At 35.7% G+C, this 25,040-nt stretch overlaps 4 protein-coding genes across 4 annotated transcripts; all 4 read left to right on the forward strand.

Annotated features, from left to right (window-relative positions):
- The first annotated feature begins 1,664 nt into the window (after nucleotides 1-1,664).
- Nucleotides 1,665-9,003, forward strand: LOC142550957 (GDSL esterase/lipase At1g29670-like). The gene is made up of 4 exons (XM_075660007.1): nucleotides 1,665-2,183; nucleotides 7,850-8,086; nucleotides 8,350-8,602; nucleotides 8,686-9,003. The coding sequence occupies exons 1-4, from the start codon at nucleotides 1,791-1,793 to the stop codon at nucleotides 8,916-8,918; spliced, it is 1,116 nt and encodes a 371-aa protein (XP_075516122.1). The 5' UTR covers nucleotides 1,665-1,790; the 3' UTR covers nucleotides 8,919-9,003.
- Nucleotides 9,004-14,687: 5,684 nt separating this feature from the next.
- Nucleotides 14,688-17,574, forward strand: LOC142551719 (G-type lectin S-receptor-like serine/threonine-protein kinase At1g34300). Its single transcript, XM_075661098.1, is given in 2 exon segments — nucleotides 14,688-17,230; nucleotides 17,233-17,574. Coding segments are annotated over 2 exon segments (2,499 nt in total). The 5' UTR covers nucleotides 14,688-14,908; the 3' UTR covers nucleotides 17,410-17,574.
- A 1,210-nt stretch (nucleotides 17,575-18,784) lies between these two features.
- LOC142551720 (G-type lectin S-receptor-like serine/threonine-protein kinase At1g34300) lies at nucleotides 18,785-21,709 on the forward strand. Its single transcript, XM_075661101.1, has one exon. The coding sequence runs from the start codon at nucleotides 18,807-18,809 to the stop codon at nucleotides 21,477-21,479; it is 2,673 nt and encodes an 890-aa protein (XP_075517216.1). The 5' UTR covers nucleotides 18,785-18,806; the 3' UTR covers nucleotides 21,480-21,709.
- Nucleotides 21,710-22,566: 857 nt separating this feature from the next.
- LOC142551721 (F-box protein At3g07870-like) lies at nucleotides 22,567-24,639 on the forward strand. The gene has a single exon (XM_075661102.1). The coding sequence runs from the start codon at nucleotides 22,713-22,715 to the stop codon at nucleotides 23,691-23,693; it is 981 nt and encodes a 326-aa protein (XP_075517217.1). The 5' UTR covers nucleotides 22,567-22,712; the 3' UTR covers nucleotides 23,694-24,639.
- The last annotated feature ends 401 nt before the right edge of the window (nucleotides 24,640-25,040 follow it).

Genomic DNA, 25,040 nt, shown 5'->3' on the forward strand with positions numbered 1-25,040 from the left:
AATCTTAACATAAAAATTAATATTTGTTCATGGATGACCCAAATAAAAGATCTGTCTCACAAAATACGACCCGTGAGACCGTCTCACACAAGTTTTTACCTATAATCTTTACCCAAAATATATAAAATAAAATTTGAACATATCTAAGGTGCCGCGATTTGTAAACTCGGTTATTAAACATTTTTTTAAAAAAAAATTATTTGATATTTTGGTAGATTTATTTATTTTGTATATTATTTAAATAAAAAATCCGATATATTATGAAATCAAACTCATCAAATTTTGTTGATAATACAATTTATTGAAATATGATTGTAAATCAATGTAAATTAGAGTTTATTAGTTTGAAAATAAATGGTCGATAAAAAGCGGTGGAACATTTTATGAGAGAATTAAATTAAATATTTTATGATTTTAATTGTTTAAATAATAAATTCTAATATTAATCGGTGGGGTCGTACGTACAACATGAGAGGGCAGTTTGTACCACACTGTCAGATGTTACATTGACTTTCGCGTCCCCTCGAATTTAAAGCACACTGCCTCGTAATTAATTGTCCAGACTACTCACTCCCTCCCCACCATCAAAATGCCTTTTTAAAATTTATTGAAAATTTAAATTTTTTTAAAAAAATTCAATTTTACTTTTATTTGATGAATGTTTTAATAAGATTAAAAATTTGTTACAAATAGTTAATGTATTTAATGATGAGATAGATTGATAAAACAATAGATAAAATACTAAATATAGAAAATCGACTGTATATTTGTGACGGATGAAGAAAAAATGTAGTTTTTATATTCAAGAAGTAATATTTTTGGAAAGACACATAAAAATTAGTTAAAAAATTATAAACAAATCTATATATATTTACATCTGAGTTTTTTTTTTTTTTTTTTTAAAAAAAAACGGATTATGCATTTGATTGCTTCGAGTAAGGGATTCTTGTGGATGTGTCCTGGTCAATATCATTAAAGCAAGTGATTGAAAAATATAGCATGTAATAATGATGATTTGAATTGAATATTTTAAATCATATAATTTTGTAATTATTGAATTCATTTACCTTCGAGGAAATTGTTCACTGTAAATATTTGACTAATTGCTTACTTGCTACAAATAAAAATGAATAATTATGTACTGAAATGTTCGAGTTCATAGAGTATATAAACAAATTATGAGTTCGGTTAACATTTTTGTTGTCGAGTTTTTCGCACAGAGTTTGCTTTTTAATCTGATTGACGTTGTTTGTAAGCTGAAGATTAGGATTTACTCCGTGGAACCCGGAGAGTGACATCAACATGTTCCCACGTAAAAAAGAAAAATAAGGAGACTCTCATTTTTCATGAGTTCTTAACCATGCATGCTAAATTAGGGTTTGTTCCTTGTTACCAGTGCAAGCAGGGTCCAGATCTTGAATGTGTCCATTTGTTTTTACTAATTTTTGTGTATCCGGACAGGATCTTGATACAAGTAAAAAGTTAACACATGTCAATGCCTGACGTCGACCAAACCCTAAATTAGACCCAACTTCCTGTTTATTGCTGATCAAGTCCACGTGGCCAACACATCGCCGTACGTCGATTCTGCCCTTGGATAGGGGAGGCAGGATCGAAGTTTCCACCGTAAATAACAAAAAAACTTTTCATGGTATTTCATTTTTTACCGAAAGAAATGAAAACTTCAACGAATTTTCCTTTCCTCTATATACCCAAGCTGTACGTGTACTTGTCTTCGCACCTCATTTCTTCAAAAGAGAAGAACACCGCCCAACCCTTTAATTTGCTCAATGTCCCAAGCAAGTCTTCGAAATTTCATTCTCTTCTGTTTCTTTCTCTTCTCTTTGATCTCTTTATGCACAACCACACAACAGAATGATAACACCAAGATCGATGGCATGTTTGTGTTTGGAAGCTCTCTTGTTGATAATGGGAACAACAATTTCCTTCCAAATTCCATAGCCAAAGTCAACTATTTTCCTTATGGAATAGACTTCCCTCTTGGCCCTTCTGGTAGATTTACCAATGGAAAAAATGTGATAGACTTGCTCGGCGAAAAACTCAACCTTTCAGATTACATTCCACCATTCTCTGATCCTTCAACTGATGGGAGTAAGATTGTAAATGGGGTCAACTTTGCTTCTGGTGGTTCTGGTATATTGGATGACACTGGTGCAGTTGCTGTAAGAACTTCTTTTTAACCATGTTAATGCTTTTGTCATGCAAAGTTTAACTTTTGAGAAAATTTAATTTCTATCTTTTTCTTCTCTCTTCCGTGGCTCCACAAGATTATTAGTCACTTGGGTTTTTAAAAGCCAAGGGGTTTAGGACTGACACATGTTTTTTTAAACATTTTGTAAATTAAAAATTATTTTAATTTTTGGTGAGAACGACATATGTTCCCCAAACTTTGGGGCATCATTGTCATATATATATCATTACTAGAAGACATATACGTATACAACAACCGTAATTTTTAAATTTCTCATGATATATTTTGAAATTATAAAGATCTATATATAAATCGCGTCATTGAAAAATTAGCTACAAGTTCTACAAGTATTTACCGAAAAAAATTTGACAGGACATAAAACAGGGAGATAATTGTAATATTTAAAAAAAATATTATTTTTCGAGCAAAAAAAATATTTAAAAAACATAAGTAAAATCTTATAAATCATTTTAAGTAATTATAGATGTAAGAATAATTTGTTTCACAGAAAAATGATTTGAATTCATTCTTATTCCTGATCATTTTCTATCACTTTGATGTATATAAAAGTAATTATTACATATAAAATCAATTTAAGCTCATTTCAATTCTTTTGAAGTGTTCTCTCATGGCACCAAATAATTATTTGGGTCTATCATGCATAAAGCTTTACGGTTTGGTCCATTGACACTCAAGTCAGTGCAATTCTCATTATGTTTGCAATTAGCTTTGTATATGGCTTTGCACGATACATCACAATTATAAGAAATAAAAGTCTTGTCTTGGGTAACAAATATAACATTTGACCTGAAGATCAAGAAATGTTTGAGCTAAAATATTAATCTTTCATTGTTATTTAGTTTTGTTGAGTTAAGCATGCACGAGTGAGAGTAGTACTAAGATGGATGAAGTCTTAGGAAGTTCTTGTGTGTATTGCTGACATTGTGTCGTTTATTTTAAATTTCATTAAAAATATAATTATTTTTTAAAAAAATACTGTAAATCTTATTCCAAAATAAAATTTCGGTTTTCTTTAATTGATTTTAAAATTCATCAATGACTGAAAAATAAAAAAAACATGTATTTATTAATATTATTTAACGAAAATAAGGACATACATGTAAATTCAAACAATTTACGTTATTCATGGATGCTAATTCACTAAAGTTAAAAATAAAATTATCACAGAAACTCATATGAAGCTGTTTCGTGAGTCAATTTTGTAAAACATGTCTCCAATCCGACCTGAATCATGAAAAAAATATTGTTTTTCACTCCGGGAATGATTGGGTCGACCCGTATTAGGATATATATCAATGAAACCATCTCACAGAAAACCTACTCAAAAATTGGAGAACTATAAAATTTTGAAGAATATTGTAAAATTCATCTTCTTCGATTTATTTTAAAATGCATTAACATTCATTAGTTGATAAAAAATGTCGACTCGTCTTAGAGATATATCAACTTGATACCATCTTACAGAAGATTTACTCAAAAATTGGATAACTATAAAATTTTGAACAAAAACATAAACTTCATTTTTATTCTATTTATTTTAAAATTTATTGATTAATGAAAAAATATAAATCAAACAAAAAGACATCCTAAAAAATAAAGATAGAGTTCACAAAAAAAAAAAACAGAGATAAATAAAACAAAAATAAATATTTTAAAAATAAGAATATAATTCATTTTTTTAAAAAAATGGAACGTAAATTTTATTATTCTTCTATTTATTTTAAATTTCATTACATATATTGTTTTTTTAAAAGAAAAAATATAGAGTGTAAATTTCATTCTAACACGTGCTGACTGAAATTTATTTTTCTTTAATTTATTTTTGAATTCACTAATAGATGTGAGAACAAACCAAAAAATGTATATATTATTACTATTATTTTAAATTTTATTAAAGATATATATATTTAAAAAAAATTGAGTACAAATTTCATTCCAAAACATGGAAGGTAAATTAAATTTCATTCTAAAAAATGATAGCTAAATTTTTCATTCTAAAAAACGATAGTTAAAATTCATTTTTCTTCAATTTATTTTATAAGTCATTAATGGCTAAGAAAAAACAAACAAAAAACATATATTTATTATTGTTATCATTGTGAATTTCATTAAAGATATAATTTTTTAAAAAAAATGGAGTGAAAATTTCATCATAAAAAATAGAGGCTAAATTTTATTTTTCTTCAATTTAATTTAGATTTTATTAATTAATAGATGAAAAAACAAATACAGTTACATATGAATATAATTTCATGAACATAAGAACATATATGTAAATTCACAATTTAAAGTCATATATTTAGAGTCGTAATAATAATAATAGTAGTGGCTAGTAAAAAACAAACAAAAAAATATATTTATTATTGTTATCATTTTGAATTTCATTAAAGATATAAGTTTTTTTAAAATTTAGAATATTATTATTATTTAAAATTTTATTAAAGATATATATTTTTAAAAAATGGAGTGCAAATGTTGTTCCTAAAAAATAGAAGATAAATTGTGGGGCCCTTAGCTACTAATCGTTATTACAATGCAATCTGATTAGGGTTAACTAATTACAGCGGAAAACGAGTTTAAATTTTTTTTACAATGAGCCCAAATCATTTTATTTGAATACTAAAAATAGTATTTAATCTCACGTCATAAACATGCCCACACGTAATCAAAACCAATCATATACAAACAACTCATATCCTCGGGACATGCCCTGGTATATAGATACATATACATATATACTGGGAACAAGACATAAACATAAATTCTCAGCCCAAGCTGTGGATCCCTCCAGAAGTACCCTCTCCGGTCTCCTGATATCCTGGAGTACCTGTCATTGTCCACACACAAAGACAACAACAACCCCCCTTGGGGGTGAGCAAAGCTCCGTATGGAACAACCAATCATATATACAACAGATATCTAAACAATGATACATGATATGCAATGCATGTATGTCGTGGAGGTATCAGGTCAAATGCCCATCCACTGAGCATATGTCAGAATCAATCGAATCGCTATCAAATCAATGATCGAGCTGGCACACCGGCCTCAATAAGGGATACTGGTATGATAGCGTCGACAAAGCGCCATCAAATCCCAAATCTCATATCCAATCATCGGGACCACAATTGTCTATGCTTTACGGGTCATATAATACCAACATAGCAATTGTGTTCACAAACCCCAGAATCCAATCAAATCATATCAGGGTATCCAAGGATCATAGTTCAACGTGCATGTCATGTATCGATGTATGCATCAAACGATATGTGTTAACAAAACATTTATTTTATAAATCGATATCTCAATCTCAATGTCATGTATGCCACATCAATCAACAAATAAGGCATATAGACATGTATTCGCATTCCAATCAATCAAATCAATCCGACATATATCATATAATACAGATACCTGTCGTATGTTACCCGGTCGCAACATATATCTCAATTCTTCGTTTCCAGTTGATGTAGCCTGAAGATATCGGTATAATAATCTATCTACATCAATAACATATTCATTTCAATCAATAACATGATCCAAAATCAATAATATAAGTTTCAAATATATTTTGAAACTTCAAAAATTCATATCAAATCGAAATCATAACATAATTCAATTCCGACTTCAAAACTTAGTTTTTTGTCGGTTATTCTACCGCATATATTTATCAGAATTAATAATAACTGACAAATAATTATTCAATCTCAACCCTACGATTAAAATTTCCTAATTATAATAAATTAGGAATAATTCAAAATAACATTACTATAATAATCTCTTCTTCGTTAAAATCATACACTAGTCAGTAATATTCAATTTCTGTATGATTTAACAATTTATCGGATTTATTCCAGAAATCGACGAATTTCAAATATCACCAAAACTATAAAATTTATACCTCAAATCGAAGACCCCGTGTCAATGATCCCAGAACTGAAGTCGGTTCGTCGATTGAATAAACCGTTAAGTCGCAAGATCGAAAAAAAAAATCAAAACCCTGTTATTTCTTTTCTCTCCTCCACTGCCTTTCTCGTTCGATCACAGTAGGCAAAGTCGCCTTAATTTTTTTTAATTAATTTTTTTAAAATTTTAATATTATATTATATTGTATTATTATATTATATTATTAATAATATAATATAATATAATATATACTATTTAACATTTTAACATCGGTATATCCTTTTGAATCAGTCAAACGATCAAATTTTCCAAAACTCAAAACATGAAACTTCTATATCTTTGAGTTTTCTACGTTATATCCAAATCTCAAATTATTTGGACTTCATATGACCAAGATATGTCATATTTTATTCTTAAAAATTAATTAATTATTTTTCAAATTATTTACAAAAATTCCATCAATACTATTTTATTTTCAGGGTCTCACATAAATTTAAATGACACTATAAGAACTCTAGGCGAAATCCCACATCGCTAAACAACGGGAGAAATGTTGGGCATTTAAATGAGCGAGTAGCAACCCATGCAGTTTAAAGCCGTGAGGCCCTCGGGCCAAAGCGAACAAAATCACAGGTGGGCTGGGCCTTGACATTTGGTATCAGAGCGACTCCACGTGGGTTTGGGATGGTGGGGCAAACCTCAGCGAGGACGCTAAGTCCCGAAAGTGGGGGTGAGAAGGCCCCTAGGCGAAATCTCACATCGCTAAACAACGGGAGAGATACTGGGCATTTAAATGAGCGAGTAGCAACCCCTTGTGACGCGTTTTAAAGCCGTGAGGCCTTCGGGCCAAAGCAGACAATTTCACAAGTAGGCTGGACCGTGACATGGTAGCTAAATTTTTCATTCTAAAAATAGTAGCTAAATTTTATTTTTCTTCAATTTATTTTAGAACTCATTAATAGCTATGAAAAACATTCCAAAAAATGGAAGATAAATTTAAATGACATTCTAAAAAATGGTAGCTAAATTTTTCATCTAAAAAATGGGAGGAGGAGCTAAATTTCATTTTTCTTCAATTTATTTTAGAAGTCATTTAATAGCTATGAAAAAACAAACAAAAACATATATTTATTATTTTTATCATTTTGAAATTCATTATATATATAAGTATTTTTTTTAAATGGATTGCAAATTTCATCACAAAAATTGGATGAAAAATTTTGTTTTTCTTCGATTTAGTTTAGATTCTTAATTAATAAATGAAAACAAAACAACCAAAGAGACATGTATTAATGAATATTCAACTCCTATATTTATAGTGGTAATAGATTCAATAATTAATAAATGAAAACAAAACAACCAAATAGACATGTATTATTAAAATAAGAATATAGATGTAAATTCACAATTCAACTCATATATTTCTAGTAATAATAGATAATAGATTTACTGCTTAACTGGTTTGAACTTTGAATTCTTGGGTGACTTTGCGATTGCTTGAATTTAATGTCATCATGTAAAAGTTGTGGGATGCTACTGCCCACTTGCCACCTCTCAGCAAATCTAAATTTAAGAAGTTGGGTCACATCAATGGAGTAATTAATTCAACCCGCTTTAATATCTAAATTTGATGGTATGTAGAATTTTGTTGCAGTAATAATTTATAACAGATAAGAATCAGGTAAATATTTTGTTCCCAATACTATACAGGGAAATGTGATCAGTTTGAATCAACAAATAAGAAACTTTGAGGAGTACACGCTCCCAGAATTGGAGATGCAATGGGGGAACAAGAGCAAAGAAATCCTTCCCCAGTTCTTATTTTTGATTGGAAGTGGTGGAAATGACTACTCACTCAACTACTTCATGGGCTTATCCAACAGTACTAACACCAGCATCGAAGCTTTCACTGCCAATTTGATCACAACCCTCGCTCACCATCTTATGGTACCCTTTTTCCCCCCCTTTTTTTTTGTCGAATTAATTTGAGGCGATTAAAGGAGTTCTATCCGTTGGACCACTCAAGGCAAACGGAGTCGGGATTCGGAATTCTGATAACGGATGTATGGAGTAGTTCCCCTCTTACGATAATTGTTCACGGTTCTTGGATCAGTCGGATTTTCAATTTGATATTTTAAAGAACATTAAAGAAAATTATGCATAATAAAGCAATTGTTAAGCTAATAGTCTCACTTTCAAATGACAAGCAGAGGTTGTACAATTTGGGTGCTAGCAAGTTCGTGTTGATGGCTATAAATCCTAATGGTTGTAGTCCAATGGCTAAAGCGAGGGTCCCGACACGAGAGGGCTGCATACAGACGTTGAATCGAGCAGTTCACATGTTCAATGCCAAGTTGAGGAACTTGGTAGATACCATAAGGACACAAATGCCTGGTTCTAACCTTGTTTTTGTCAATTCATACAAAGTTATTATGGATATAATAAGACATCCTATTTCAAAAGGTAGTAATATAATTATGTAATACGTTAATATACATCTGATATCATATGCATGCGTTGTCCATTAACGTCTGTTGTTCATGCAGGTTTTGTGGATGCAAAGAATGCTTGCTGTGAAATAAGCAAGATAAGTGAAGGTGGGAATGGGGTTTTGTGCAAGAGAGGAGGATCCATCTGTGAAAATAGGGAAGAATATGTGTTTTTTGATGGATTGCATCCAACAGAAGCTGTAAATGTTGTGATTGCAAATAAAGCTTTTGCATCCAAATTTAAACTTGAGGTTTACCCTTTCAACATCTACGATCTCTCACAAATGTAATATTTCTTGTCTTCTTGTGTGACTTCAATTTACTTCAATTCCCTCGTATCTATGAAATGTTAAGTAATAATTCAAGGTATACTTTTTTGCTATTTCCGCATAACCATATAAAGATTTTGAAAGACTCGAGATTCTTGACAGCATTCTTTTTGGACTTGTATAGATTCTAAATTTATATATACAAGAAGACACGTTCGATTTCAAGAAAAACATGTTCCAAGAAATTTATTCGACCTACCTTAAGGTACTGCTCAAACCATCCACCATGGTTGTAAAGAGGGGGGGCGAAATCATGATCAAACAACAAATTAATTAAAATACCAAAGAACAATATTATTATCAGGGAAAATTGCAATAGTCATATAGTTTATATTTTGGATTTTAATAATGTAATTTGTCAAAGTTTGGTTTGCATTCAGTAATTTGAATTTTTTGAATGCAGATTTTTTTATTTACCGAAACTACTAAATACATAGTTTATTGGATATTGGTGTTCTTATACGTGATATATTTGGTGAAAATAAAACTTATATTATGCACATTAAAATATTTGAAGCAAAAAAATAAAATAAAATGACTTAAATACTTCAAAAGGTGAGGAATTTTTTTTCAATTTTTCTTTATTTTTGTTTAATTATATTTTAGTATGTATAATATATAAGAAGAAAAATATTGATGAAGACGATGAACCAGAAAGCTTAATTCCATTGATTATAATGTGTACAATATATACAGCCATCTATACATCTAATATAGGAAAACAAACAATCAGTAGCTAAGCTTGCGCCTAAAGACTAGGAATCAAGAAATATAGGAAATAAATATATTCTAAGATATGGAACACCTAAATAAGGAACATGAATCTCAACACTCCCCCTCAAGTTGGAGCATGAAGATTACAGATGCCCAACTTGCTTAATAAGTGATGGAACTGTCTGAATCCTAGTGCTTTTGTGAAAAGATCTCCAACTTGATCACTTGAGCGAACATGAGAGGTTCGTATCTCATTACTAAGCAACCGATCACGTACGAAATGACAATCAATCTCGATGTGCTTTGTTCGTTCGTGGAAAACTGGATTGGCAGCGATGTGGAGAGCAGCTTGGTTGTCACAAATGAGTGACATAGGCGATGATAATGTAACTTTGAGCTCCAAAAACAGGGATCGTAACCACAATAATTCACATGTTGCATTTGCCATTGCCCGATATTCAGCTTCAGCTGAAGAACGTGAAACTATAATCTGTTTCTTTGATTTCCAAGAGATGGGACTTTGTCCAAGGAAGACTATGTAGCCAGTGGTCGATCGTCTAGTTGTGGGGCAACTTGCCCAATCCGAATCACAATAGGCTGTCAAGTGTAATGAGTTTGAAGAAGAAAGGGTGATGCCTTGACCAGGCGCAGACTTTAAGTAACGAAGAATGCGAAATGCTGCATTTAAATGAGGTATTCGAGGGTCTTGCATGAATTGGCTTAGAACTTGTACAGGGTAAGTGATGTCAGGCCGTGTAATGGTCAGATACAATAGTCTACCAATGAGCCGGCGATATTGTCCCACATCTGAAACTGGATCTCCAACATTTGCAGCAAGATTATGTCGTGATTCCATGGGGAAGCTTGCTGGTTTAGCATCTAATAAGCCCACCTCTTCAAGAAGATCTAGTGCATATTTTCGTTGGCTAAGAGTGATTCCTTCTTTGTTGCATGCCACTTCAATGCCGAGAAAATATTTAAGTGTCCCTAGATCTTTGATGCGAAAGGTTGAGTCCAAATAGTCTTTTACTTGACTTATAATGTGCAAATCATTTCCTGTTAGAACGACATCATCAATGTAAACCAGCAAAGCTACAAAATGATTATCTCGTACCAATGTAAACAAGGAGTTATCTGCTGCACTTTGCTGAAAACCTAAACTGTTTAAGAGACTTAGAAAATGTTTGGAACCAATTTCGTGATGCTTGCTTAAGTCCGTAAAGGGACTTTCTTAACCTACAAACGCGATTATCACCTGGTACAGCAAAGCCTTGTGGGACTTTCATGTAAACTTCCTCATGTAAGTCTCCATGGAGGAAGGCATTGTTTACGTCCAGTTGATGTAACTCCCAGTGACGTATGGCAGCAACTGAAAGCAAACATCGTAAAGTTGTAATCTTGGCAACCGGTGCAAATGTTTCATGGTAGTCTAACCCTTCAACTTGCGTGAATCCCTTAGCGACCAAACGCGCCTTAAAGCGCTCGACAGTACCATCAGATCGATATTTAATTTTATAGACCTATTTAGAGTCAATGGCATGTTTGCCTTGCGGTAAAGGTTCCAAAGTCCATGTATGATTCTCCTCCAATGCACGAATTTCTTGATGCATCACATGTTGCCACCTGGGGTCTTTGACAGCTTGATGGAAAAATTTAGGCTCATCCAATGAAGAAATAGAGGCCAAGAAAGCTTTGTGGCTATTAGTAAAACGAGAATAAGATAGACAATTTGAAAGAGGATAGGACGTACCTGAGTTCGCTGATGGAGGAGAGCCTTGTGATGGCGCTAAGGATGGCAATAGCTCATAGTCGAAGCCAGAGAGCTTTGTGGACACACATCGGGACCAAACTGGTCGTTGGAAGAGAGAAGAGCTATTTTCATTATTGTTGATTGGTTCAGGTTGTGTGGGATTATTGGTTTGGGAACTACAGCGATGAATTTCAGGCGTGTTGTGGTTAAAAGATGGAGATCTGACTGGTGAGGTCATTGTGGTAATCTCTTCGCCTGTGTCATCATTTGGATAATTGTTAATCTGAACATGCTCGATTTGGTCGGAGACGGCATGATCTGAAGGATGTGCTTATTGGTCAGCCGACGGTGATGGAACATGTGTATTCAAGTTAGTGTTAGTTTGGAATGGAAAAATCCTTTCATGGAATATCACATCTCTGGACACAAACAATTTCTGTTCTTCCAGATTATAAACCTTATAACCCTTTTTTCCATGTGGATATCCCAAGAAGATGCAACGATGTGCTCTAGGTGAAAATTTGTCTCTTGATTTATCATGAACATAACATAGGGAGCCAAAAACTCTCAAGTGGTCATAATCAGGTTTCTTATGAAACAGAACTTCATAGGGACTCTTATTTGCAAGAATGAGTGTGGGCATCAAATTTATGAGATGGACTGCAGTAATAACACACTCTCCCCAAAATTTTAATGGCAAGTGTGCATGGAAACGTAAAGAACGTGCTACCTCAAGTATATGACGGTGTTTTCGTTCCACTCTTCCATTTTGTTGTGGTGTATAGGCACATGTAGTTTGGTGTTCTATCCCATGATTAGTAAGGAAATCCCTCATTCTGTTTGAAACAAACTCTCCCCCATTATCACTTCTTATCACCTTGATCCTGGAATGGAGTTGGTTTTGCACAAGATGGTAAAACATGGTTAGGTAATCATAAGCTTGTGATTTATCCTTCATAAGATAAACCCAAGTACATCTAGAACAATCATCCACTATGGTCAAGAAAAAATTAGCACCACTTAATGAAGGAATTGAATAAGGACCCCAAACATCCACATGAATAAGGTCAAAACAATTGGTTTTTTTTTTTTTTTATTGCTGATAGGAAAAGATAAACGAGTTTGTTTCGCTCTATGACATGCATCACAAACTTCATGAAAATCATTAGAAGGAGAATTCTCAAAAATAAATTTAAATTTGCTAAAGGGATAATGTCCTAATCGCATGTGCCACAAAACATAATCTGTTTCAAGAACACTCCGACTCGCCATTCCACATTTTCCTTCCATTTGATAAACGCCATCTCTCAGCTTACCCGCTCCAATCAGCGGTCCTCGTACGTAGGTCCTGAAAGATACAGAAATTAGGAAAGAATGTGACTGAGCAGTTCAGGTCATTAGTTATCTTAGAAATTGAAAGGAGGTTATATTTAAAACCAGGTATGCAGAGGACCTTTTTTAACTCAATGTTTGGTGTAATGCGTACATCACCAACATGAGTGACTGAGAGGGAAGAACCATCTGGTATTTTTACATTTGGGTGTGTCAAAACATGCACATAGTGATCAAATTGCCTCTTATCTCCAATCATATGATCGGAGGCACCACTATCAATAATCCAAGGGTCATTAGTCAAGGAACTTTTACTTGCAAAGTTTGCTAAACCTTCATTACCATTGTTCTGATTGGCAGAGGATGTGAGAAAAGACATCAATTTAGAGCATTGATCTGCTGTTAGTCCCAGAGTTTGTTGAACTTGATGTTGTGCAGTGTTAAGCTCATGATTTCCTGGTCCTGAGTTACGCCATTGCTGTTCACCAAGGCTTGATGATCGGGATCCTGATGTGGTTGTATTGCTGTAGCCTTGCTCACCAAGGCTTGATGATCGGGACCCTGCTGTGGCTACATTGCTGTAGCCTTGTCGCTGCCTCAAGGCACCTCTTCCATTGCTTCTTTTTTTGGTTGTTTTTCCAATTGGGAGGATACCCTATGATCTCAAAACATTCTTCCTTGAGGTATCCATTCTTGCCACAATGCCCACATCTCTTTTTTGATCGATTTGTTGAGCTTTGGCTTCTGTTTGCATAATTCTTTTCGTCACCATTTTGCCTTGTTGCGAATGCTGCACCTTCTATAGTAGATGGTTGATCTGTATCCTTTGGCATAAGAGATTGTTGTTGTTCTTCCAGTGCCAAAGAGAAAATTTTGTTGAGTTGTGGTGTTGGTTCCATTGATAACACATGAGACCTTAACCTATCAAAATTGCTGTTCAAGCCCAGTAAAAATTGATGAGCTTTTTCCCTTTCACGATGTTCTTGAAATCCCTTAGCTGCTTCACACCTGCAGTGGGGCAAGGGGTCACAAATTTGTAATTACTGCCACAAGGTTTTGAATTTGGTATAGTATTGTGTTAAGGGTTGTCCATCTTCTTGACTGAGATTAGAGAACTCCTTTTTTATTTTGTAAAGACGAGGTGCATTGCTATGCCCATATCTCTCGCAAAGTTCATTCCATATCTCTTGTGCCGTGTCCGCATACACAACGCTTTCTTGTATGTCTTTAGCTAGAGAATTTCTTATCCAAGCTTTAACCATAGCATCATTCTTTTTTCCATCGTCCAAAGTCTGATGCGTCTGGTAGTTGTAAACTTCCATCAATGAATCCACCCTTGCTCTTTGCATACAATGCTGTTTCCATGGAGTTTTTCCATGAAGCAAAGTTTTCTCCTGTGAAAGGTGTGGTGACAAACACAAGCCCTGGATGATCTGAAGGGTGAAGAGTGTATGGTGAATCATCATGATTCTGCATTGTAACTTCTCCCCCTTTCGTTGAGCTTCCTGATTTTTCCTTTTGATGTTATTGACGAGATGAAGTCTGGTTCAATTTATTTGAACCTGGCTCTGATACCAAGAGGAAAAATATTGATGAAGACGATGAACCAGAAAGCTTAATTCCATTGATTATAATGTGTACAATATATACAGCCATCTATACATCTAACATAGGAAAACAAACAATCAGTAGCTAAGCTTGCGCCTAAGACTAGGAATCAAGAAATATAGGAAAGAAATATATTCTAAGATATGGAACACCTAAATAAGGAACATGAATCTCAACAATATACTTTATTTTTATCATAAAAAACCACATTGTAGAGCAAAGTCAAATAAATGGTATTCGGTTGATTCATTGGTAACAAAATAAAAAAATAAAATCTGATTTAGCAATGAAAAACATACTTGGACAGACAAATACCCAAAGGCCAAAACAAACCAATTAATGTAATTAAAATTACAATTTTTCTATATTATTATTTTAGATGTAAAATTGTGTAGCACCTTTCAATATCCTGAAAGTCAAAGTCTCCTTATTGCTGTCTTTCCAACTTCGGGATTGTCAAGAACGATATCTATGACTTGCTGGCATTTTACTCCCCTGGGACAGCGTTTTTGTTGTTTGTAGGATACAAAAAGTGGATAAAACTACGATGCCGATCATAATATTCATCCTCGTCTTGATCGCGGGCCCCGCCACCGCCGCAGACATTCCTTTGGGCTCCACTCTCTACGCTTCCAACCCCAACTCCAAATGGGTATCTCCGGACAACACCTTCACCTTCAGCTTCGTTAACGTTCCCGCCTCCACCACCACCGTCGCTGCCATTGCATACGGGAGTATAGCCATCTGGACAGGGGGTGGTCCCTCCGTTTCCCTAAATTCCTCCGCCATCCTCCGGCTCTTGCCCTCGGGAGATCTCCAGCTCCTACCATCCTCGACATCCAGCACTCCCGTCTGGTCATCCGACACCGCTGACCTCGGCGTCGTCTCCGCGGCCCTGGAAGATTCGGGGAACTTTGTGCTTAAGAATTCCGCTGGAGCAGTTGTGTGGTCAACCTTTGAACACCCGGTTGACACCATTGTTCCCACTCAAGAGTTGAATGTCAATCAGACTCTTTTATTTGGGATATATTCTTTTAAGTTGCTGGAAAATGGGAACTTGACGCTTTCTTGGAATAATAGTATTGAGTACTATAACTCAGGATTGAATACTACTCTGAATTCAAATATAACAAAACCCGTTCTTAGTATTCAGCCCATTGGAATTGTCACACTTTCAGATCCCTCGCTTTCTACTCCACTGGACCTGGCTTACGCCAGTGATTATGCCGAGGAAGGTGATATTTTGTGGTTTCTTAAATTGGATAACGATGGAAATTTGAGGCTTTATAGTTTTGCCCGAGGTAGTGGAACTTCAACTATGAGGTGGGCTGCGGTGAGTGATCAGTGTCAAGTTTTTGGATTCTGTGGAGATATGGGGATATGCAGCTACAATGATTCATCCCCTATATGTGGTTGCCCTTCACAGAATTTTTACTTAATTGATCAAATGGATAGCAGGAAAGGGTGCGAGAGAAAGGTGGGGCTCAAAGATTGCCAAGGGAACGAAACTATGTTAGAGTTGGATCATTCTAAGTTCTTGACTTTCCCTCCTGAACTGTCATCTCAGGTGTTCTATTTGGGGCTTGATCCTTGTAGGCTGAATTGTCTCGTTGGACCTTGCACAGTTTCCACATCCTTATCCGATGGATCAGGTATTTGTCTCTTGAAGTCAAGTGATTTTGTTAGCGGCTACCAATCTCCTGCAATTCCAAGCACATCATTTGTGAAGGTTTGTGGACCGGTGATACCGAATCCCTCCATGGCTTCTGCTAGTGGTGAGAAATGTAAGACATGGAAGTTAACCGCTTGGATTGTGGTGCTGGTGGTGGCGGTGACTATTCTTGGTTTGATAATTGTGGAGGGTGGTTTATGGTGGTTGTTCTTTAGATATAGTCCCAAGTTCAGGGAATTGTCCTCGCAATACGCTCTTCTTGAATACGCATCTGGTGCACCAGTGCAATTCTCATACAAGGAACTTAATACGGCGACCAAGGGCTTTAAAGAGAAGCTTGGAGCTGGTGGATTTGGAGCTGTGTATAGAGGGGTTCTTGTTAATAGAACTGTTGTGGCAGTCAAGCAGTTGGAGGGGATCGAGCAAGGTGAGAAACAGTTTAGAATGGAGGTGGCGACGATTAGTAGCACCCACCATTTGAATCTGATGAGATTGATAGGATTCTGCTCAGAAGGGCGGCACAGGCTATTAGTATATGAGTTTATGAGAAACAGTTCTTTAGACAACTTCCTTTTTACATCTGAGGAGCAATCTGGGAAGCATTTGAACTGGGAATATCGGTATAATATTGCACTAGGAACCGCTAAGGGAATCACATATCTTCATGAAGAGTGCAGAGACTGCATTGTTCATTGTGATATAAAACCAGAGAATATTCTACTCGATGAGAACTACAATGCCAAAGTCTCGGACTTCGGTCTTGCAAAACTCATCAATGCAAAGGATCACCGGTATAGGACCTTGACTAGTGTGAGGGGAACTAGAGGTTACTTGGCTCCCGAATGGCTTGCAAATCTTTCCATGACTTCGAAATCCGACGTTTATAGCTATGGACTGGTGTTGTTAGAAATCGTGAGTGGGAGAAGAAACTTTGACGTCTCTGAAGAGACCCACCGCAAGAAGTTTTCATTATGGGCTTACGAGGCATATGAGAAGGGAAATTTCACCGAAATCGTTGATGACAGGCTGTTCGGCCATGAGATGAACATGGAGCAGGTTCTGAGGGCAATTGAGGTTAGCTTTTGGTGTATCCAAGAGCAACCATCTCAAAGACCGATCATGGGTAAAGTGGTTCAAATGTTAGAGGGAATCGTGGAAATTGATCGGCCACCGGCTCCTAAGGCCATAAAGGAAGGGTCCAGTCCATTGCTGGTCATGGTGTAACTGGTACCTGTAGCATCAGTGGTACATTAACTTTTGCAGCTTCGATGCCAGTTCCATCTTCATCGTCATCTCATAAAACAGCTCGAATTCCTTCGCCTGTCTTCGGAAAGCATGGGAATCTTGCATCATCTTCATTGTTAAACTCTGAGTGAGAGACAAGGTGAGGACTCTCCAAATATATTGTTATTTGCCTACAGGAGTTGGAATATCAGATAAGGAAGAAAAAAACACATTACTCGGTTACGTGTATGTTATGGACTGAAAAAGCATTTTGGTTGCAAGAAATTTCGATTAAATAGGAAATTGATACATGAACTTTTATTAATTGATCATAATTTTCCACAAAATTTAACTAAAATACATATTTTTTTTTACTTTTTATCATTTATATTTAGATTTTATTTAAAATTATGTATATTTAGATAATATACTATCCCACAATAAAAATAATATGTAAATAATTTTATATAACTAAATTGATAAATATAGAAAGTAAATTAGATATCTTTATTTGGTAAGATTTTTATTTATGCATACTATCTAATGAAAATTTCAAGTAAAAAAAAATGTGATTGACTTGAAAATTGATTTAAAAATTATAATAAAATAAAAAATATCTAATTTGCTTTCTATATTTATCAATTTAGTCATTTAAAATTATTAACATATATATATACAGCCATCTGCAATTATGTATATATTTCATTTGTTCATACTTTGCAAATTTCTTATTATGTCTTTTTTTAATAAAATTTTCAAATAAATAATAATGATGATTAAAAAAATTAAAATTTTAGTTAAGTGAAAATTAAATTAAATGAAAATTTAAGTAAAAAAATGGTTGACTTGAAAATTGATATAATTTTAACTATAGACAATATATTTTCTATATTGATCAATTTTGTTATTTTAAAAGTATTTACATTACAATACATTTTTGTGATAAGTAGTAAAAACAGGTTTTATAGCTAAATTTTATATGTATAAAAAAATAGAAATTTGATTTCATTATTATTATATCAGTTGAGCTATTGAGTTTCAAGAAAGAGAAATACATTATGTAACTAACGAATAGGACGTTCTCACAAATCTTTATATGTGACAATGGTTAACCCTATCGATATTCACAATAAAAAATAATATTCTCAGCATAAAAAATAATACTTTTTCATGGTTGACTCAAATAAGATATTCATCTCACAAGATACGATCCGTAAAACCGTTTCACACAAGTTTTTATCGTAACTAATATACTATCTCACAAATTTAATGTTCGTTGGCCTGTCTAATTTCAATTTAATTACTTCTCTAAATATTTAGTATATCTGAAGTTAAAAATATGAAATTATTTTTTAAACTAATTAAATAAAGATAAAATAAAAAAATTAAAAAATATTTGTATTAAAAACCATTAATATTTATATTTTAGGGGAGCATATTCTGGAAGTGGAGACTTTGAAAAACGAGGATGACTTGGGAAAAATTGCTTACATAATTATTAAACAAAATAGTAATAAACGTATTATTTTATTTTTTCACAAAATATAAAATGGTGCAGTACCTTTCGATAAGCAGGAAGTCAAAAGTCTCCCTCCGGCAACACCCGTCGCCATTGCCGACGACCACAAGAACAATATCTGTCTTGCTAGCATTTTCTTCCCTCGGGATGTTGTCTTTGCTGTTTGGATGCTGCAAAAAGTGGATAAACCTAACGTTGATAATCCCGATTTTCATCCTTGTCTTGCTTGCCGGCCCTACCACCGCTGCAGACATTCCTTTGGGCTCCACTCTCTACGCTTCCGACCCCAAATCCAAATGGGTATCTCCGGACAACACCTTCACCTTTAGCTTCGTTAACGTTCCCGCCTCCACCACCACCGTCGCCGCCATTGCATACGGAAGTATAGCCATCTGGACAGTGGGTGGTCCTACCGTTTCCCTAAATTCCTCCGCCATCATCCGGCTCTTGCCCTCGGGAGACCTCCAGCTCCTACCATCCTCGACATCCAGCACTCCCGTCTGGTCATCCGACACCGCTGACCTCGGCGTCGTCTCCGCGGCCCTGGAAGATTCGGGGAACTTCGTGCTTAAGAATTCCGCTGGAGCAGTTGTGTGGTCAACCTTTGAACACCCGGTTGACACCATTGTTCCCACTCAAGAGTTGAATGCCGATCAGACTCTGGTATCTGGCATATATTCTTTCAAGATGCGGGAAAATGGGAACTTGACGCTTTCTTGGAACAAGACTATCGAGTACTATAACTCAGGGTTGAATTCTACTATGAACTCAAATTTGACAAAACCCGTTCTTAGTATTCTGTCCATTGGAATTGTTACACTTTCAGATCCATCTCTTTCCGCTCCGTTGGACTTGGCTTACGCCAGTGATTACGCCCAGGAAGGTGATATTTTTAGGTTTCTGAAATTGGATAATGATGGAAATTTGAGGATTTATAGTTCTGCCCGAGGTAGTGGAACTTCAACTATGAGATGGGCTGCTGTGAGTGATCAGTGTCAGGTTTTTGGATTCTGCGGAAATATGGGGATATGTAGTTACAATGATTCATCATCCCCCGTATGTGGTTGCCCTTCACAGAATTTCGATTGGATTGATCCCATGGATAGCAGGAAAGGGTGCGAGAGAAAAGTGGAGCTCAGAGATTGCCCAGGGAGCGAGACCATGTTAGAGTTGGATCACTCTAAGTTCTTGACTTTTCTTCCCGAACTGTCCTCTCAGGTTTTTTATGTGGGGATTGATCCCTGTAGGCTGAATTGTCTAGTCGGACCTTGCACAGTTTCTACATCCTTGTCCGATGGATCAGGTATTTGTTTCTTGAAGTCAAGTGATTTTGTTAGCGGCTACCAATCTCCTGCAATTCCAAGTACTTCATTTGTAAAGGTTTGTGGGCCGGTGATACCTAATCCCCCTGCGGCTTCTGCCAGTCGTGGGACGAGTAAGACATGGAAGTTAACCGCATGGATTGTTGTGGTGGTGGTGGTGGTGACTATTCTTGGTTTGTTAGCTGCGGAGGGTGGTTTGTGGTGGTTGTTCTTTAGAAATAGTCCCAAATTCGGGAGATTGTCGGCTCAATACGCTCTTCTAGAATATGCGTCTGGTGCACCAGTGCAATTTTCCTACAAGGAGCTTAATAAGGCAACCAGGGGCTTTAAGGAGAAGCTTGGAGCTGGTGGATTTGGAGCTGTATATAAAGGTGTTCTTGCTAATAGAACTGTTGTTGCGGTCAAGCAGTTGGAGGGGATCGAGCAAGGTGAGAAACAGTTTAGAATGGAGGTGGCAACGATCAGTAGCACCCACCATTTGAATCTGATGAGATTGATAGGATTCTGCTCAGAAGGCCGGCATAGGCTATTAGTATATGAATTTATGAGAAACAGTTCCCTAGACAACTTTCTTTTCACCCATGAGGAGCATTCTGGGAAGCATTTGAACTGGGAACTTCGGTATAATATCGCACTAGGAACCGCTAAGGGAATCACATATCTTCATGAAGAATGCAGAGACTGCATTGTTCATTGTGATGTAAAACCAGAGAATATTCTCCTGGATGAGAACTACAATGCCAAAGTCTCGGACTTTGGTCTTGCAAAACTCATCAATCCAAAGGATCACCGGTATAGGACCTTGACTAGTGTGAGGGGAACTAGAGGTTACTTAGCTCCCGAATGGCTAGCAAATCTTCCCATAACTTCGAAATCCGATGTTTATAGCTATGGAATGGTGTTATTAGAAATTGTGAGTGGGAGAAGAAACTTTGACGTCTCGGAAACGACCCACAACAAGAAGTTTTCATTATGGGCCTACGAGGCGTATGAGAAGGGAAATTTTACTGAAATCGTTGATAAAAGGCTGTTCGGCCAGGAGATGAACATGGAGCAAGTTCTGAGGGCAATTGAGGTTAGTTTTTGGTGTATCCAAGAGCAACCATCTCAAAGACCGATCATGGGTAAAGTGGTTCAAATGTTAGAGGGAATCGTGGAAATTGATCGGCCACGGGCTCCTAAGGCTGCAACAGAAGGGGGGTCCATTGCTGGTCATAGTGTAACTGGTAGTGGCAGCATTAGTGGTATATCAACTTTTGCTGCGTCTTTGCCAGTTCCCTCTTCATCGTCATCTCAACGAACAGCTGGAATTTCATTCCCCGACTCCGGAAAGCATGGGGATCTCGCATCATCTTCATTATCACACTCCGAGATAAAGTGAGGAGTCTCCTAATACCTTCTTCATCAGTCAACATGAATTGGAATATCAAACATGAAAGAAAAAAAACACAGCCGAATTGTATATTTTGAATTATTTTTATCATTATAAAGTGTATTCTGTTTGTGTGTTGTTTAGTTTTGAATACTCTGTTACATGTAGTAATGTTATTTATTGTTTCAAGAAAGTTTACATCTATTGGAGAATGTTTTCAATTCAATGACAGAGCTTCCTTTCCCTAGTAAACTTTTTATCATACATTTTATAGTTTCCATTAATCAAATTATTCCAAACAGTTAATACATGCATACAAGGTCGTGAAATTCTATTTCCCACCGTGAACTTCTATTTCCCACCGTCTCGCATCATCTGTAATACCGCATCCACAATCAAGAATGGTCACGCCACAGTGGTCCATACCCAAGACAAGTGTCACAGCTTCAATCACCAAAATTGTAAAGGATATTTCACCAAGGATTGTAAAGGATATCTTTCTCTTTCTGTATATAGTACAGCAATCCAATAAGGCATATCCCGCAATTCAGAAGCTCCATCTTTCTCCAGGCCTCCTTGTCTATCTAAGTCATAATAATTCAGAAGTGTTCAACATTTTCGAACTTGAAAACGAATTCGAGCTTGAAATACCACGAGCTTAAATACATGTTTTTGTACGTATATCTCTTCAAAAATACATTACAAACTATCCAACACAATGACAATAGCTCTCTGGCTCTCTGTCACAATGATGACCAAATGTTGAAGTAGGATTTAGTTCCTCATAATTAGACTTTAATTTGGTATTTAATATCATTAATCAAACCATAAAGTTATTCATTGGGAAATTAAAATTATCAGTAATAAACCAACTATATATTTTAACTGCTAATTAATAATTACGAAAAAAACAATTCAGTTCGATTTGAAGGAATAAGTGAACGCTTAACACTTTTTCGGACAAGTGTGTCGTATAATACTTAATTGCTTAACATGGTTTATCTGAATATCGTGGTTCACGTATTAGTTCTCTGATTTATTCAGAGTTCATCAAACGATGACGACTGTGTATTTATATGTCATGAATAAAATAAACAATCATGGAAGAGAAATTTCAATCTTTGACCAAGACTGAAGAAAATTCCGACCGCGCAGTCATACGAGAATCTTTCACGTTTCAGGAAAAAAAATCTAATCTAAATATTAAAGGGTTATTGCCTTCAAGCAATCACCAAATCAAGGATGGAGCAATCTTCACATTTCACAAACCTGCCATTGGAAATCGTCACTGATATTGTTTCGAGACTTCCAGTTCTTCACATCGCGCGTCTCAAATGCGTTTGCAAGGCGTGGCTTGAGTTATTCGAGTCTCCCGAGTTCTCCAAGCTCCATCTTTCTAAATCATCTGCTGCCCTCCTTGTCCACCAACAATTCAGGGGGTCACCCTCGCTCAAGATCTTCGGATTCGAAAACGAACTCGAGGTTGACCGCCACGAGCTTAACTACGTTCCAATCACAGAATATGGTCTCACGGAATTCAGGAGTCAAACGATAGCAGGTTCCGTTGATGGTATCCTTTGCCTGCGAGTGATCGGGCATATCGACAATCTTTACATCTGTAATCCATTCACACGCGAGTACATTACACTTCCAACGCTTGAAAGTTATGTTCAGTTTCCTAGTATAGTCACATATGGGTTCGGGGTAAGCACGATCGGTTGCCAATACAAGGTGGTCAGGATTTTTCACGAGTCGGAACTCGATCAGACAGGGGTGTGTGTAAGAATTCCCAGGTCCGATTGCCATGTTTACACGCTGGGAACAACTGGGACATGGAGAAGCATTGCACCTAGTCCCCCATTGTATTACAACTGCTATTCGATTGGAGCTTTTCTAAATGGAAATCTTCATTGGTTGGCTGGAGATTTAAATGATTCCTATCTGATATCTTGCTTGGATCTTGATAAAGAAATGTTTAGGACCTTCTCTGCTCCTCCTCTGCCTGGATACACCAGGTGTTTGGGGAGCTTGGTGGTTTTAGGGGATTGCTTATCCGTATGCGATAATACTTCTGAGAATGATATCGTTATCTGGATAATGAAGGATTACGACGTTGGGAAATCTTGGACTAAAGAATATGTAATCAGCAAGATACCAGATCTTTCTGGTGAATGCTACGAGCTTGTTTTCCTATCAAACTATTCAGAAATGGGGATATATTGATGATATGGGGTGATTTTCACTTGTTCTATTACTCCAACAAGATTAAAACTGCTTCAAAAACCGGTATTGTTGAGATGCTGGCCTCGGGGGCTATGGAAGCAATACTTCACGTTCCTTCTTTTGTCTCACTCACATGTTTTGGAATGGAGAACGTCAACTCTTTTTGATTATTTATGTTTGATGTCAATACTTCATGTTCCTTCTTAGTTCACTACTTTAAGTTTCCTAATATAGTTACATAAGGATTCGGGGTAAGCACGGTCAGCGACCAATACAAGTCGGTCCGAATGTCCCAGGTCTGTTTGTCATGTTTACACACTTGAAACAAACGGGACATGGAGAATCAGTTCACCTGCTTCCCCATTTCATTGTGGCAGCTATTACATCGAGGCCTTTCTGAATGGAAATCTCCATTGGCTGGTGGGAAATTTACAGAATTCCCATTTTATATCATGCTTGGATCTTGATACAGAATTGTTCAAGACCTTTTCTGCTCCTTCTCTTCCAGGATGCAGGTCTGTTTGGAGGAGCTTGGTGGTTTTGGGGGATTGCTTGTACAATACCTCTGATATCTGGATAATGAAGGATTGTGATGTGCATAAATCTTTGACTAAAGAATTTGTAATCAGCTAGATACCAGATCTTGCTGATGAATGCTATGAGCTTGTTTTCCGCTCAAAGTATTCAGAAATGGGGATATGCTGATGATATGGGGTGATTTTTACTTGTTCTCTTACTCCGACAAGACTTAAACTACTTCAAAGAATCGATCTTTTCGAACTCGATTACGCTGAGCGCATTGAGGCAAAGCTTCATGTTCCAGCCTTGGTTTCACTCACATGTGTTGCAAGAAACATTCACTCTTTCTGAATTTATGTTTAATGTTAATATGTTTGTTTTTATGTACTAAACATATAAGTTTTTAATGTAAACATTTTCATTGATCGATTCACGCTCTCAATAAGTACGTACATATATATATATGGAAAATAGTTAATATGGTTGTAGAGTTATGTGAGTATCGATGAAGTGATATGTACAATTATTTTATAAAGCACAAGAACAACGAGGAGATTATGATTTATAAAGCACGAGAATACATTTTTTAGAAACTCATTACACCAGTTTTTTAAAAGATGATTGCTTTTACGCTTAATGTCTTTTAATTTAATCAATATATTTTAACTATAATAAAAAGAATGCTTTAATTGTCATAAAACTAACCAAGTTAGTTTAATCTCATTTAACTCGTGTGATTCATGGGAATTGCGTATGAATCCATTCAAGGAAGCATATCGGTGAAAATTCTCTCTGTTTTTATTCTTTCTGATTCTGATATAAAAAGCA

This window comes from Primulina tabacum, chromosome 7 (genome assembly GCF_025594145.1).
Source record: "Primulina tabacum isolate GXHZ01 chromosome 7, ASM2559414v2, whole genome shotgun sequence".
Classification (NCBI taxonomy): Eukaryota; Viridiplantae; Streptophyta; class Magnoliopsida; order Lamiales; family Gesneriaceae; genus Primulina; species Primulina tabacum.

Bases quoted from the DNA above. Each gene is read 5' to 3' on its own strand.
- LOC142550957 (XM_075660007.1), top strand. From the start codon at position 1,791: ATGTCCCAAGCAAGTCTTCGAAATTTCATTCTCTTCTGTTTCTTTCTC. The intron at 8,087-8,349 runs GTACCCTTTTTC...AATGACAAGCAG, and splicing joins CCCTCGCTCACCATCTTATG to AGGTTGTACAATTTGGGTGC. The intron at 8,603-8,685 runs GTAGTAATATAA...TTGTTCATGCAG, and splicing joins AAGACATCCTATTTCAAAAG to GTTTTGTGGATGCAAAGAAT.
- LOC142551721 (XM_075661102.1), top strand. From the start codon at position 22,713: ATGGAGCAATCTTCACATTTCACAAACCTGCCATTGGAAATCGTCACT.
- LOC142551720 (XM_075661101.1), top strand. From the start codon at position 18,807: ATGGTGCAGTACCTTTCGATAAGCAGGAAGTCAAAAGTCTCCCTCCGG.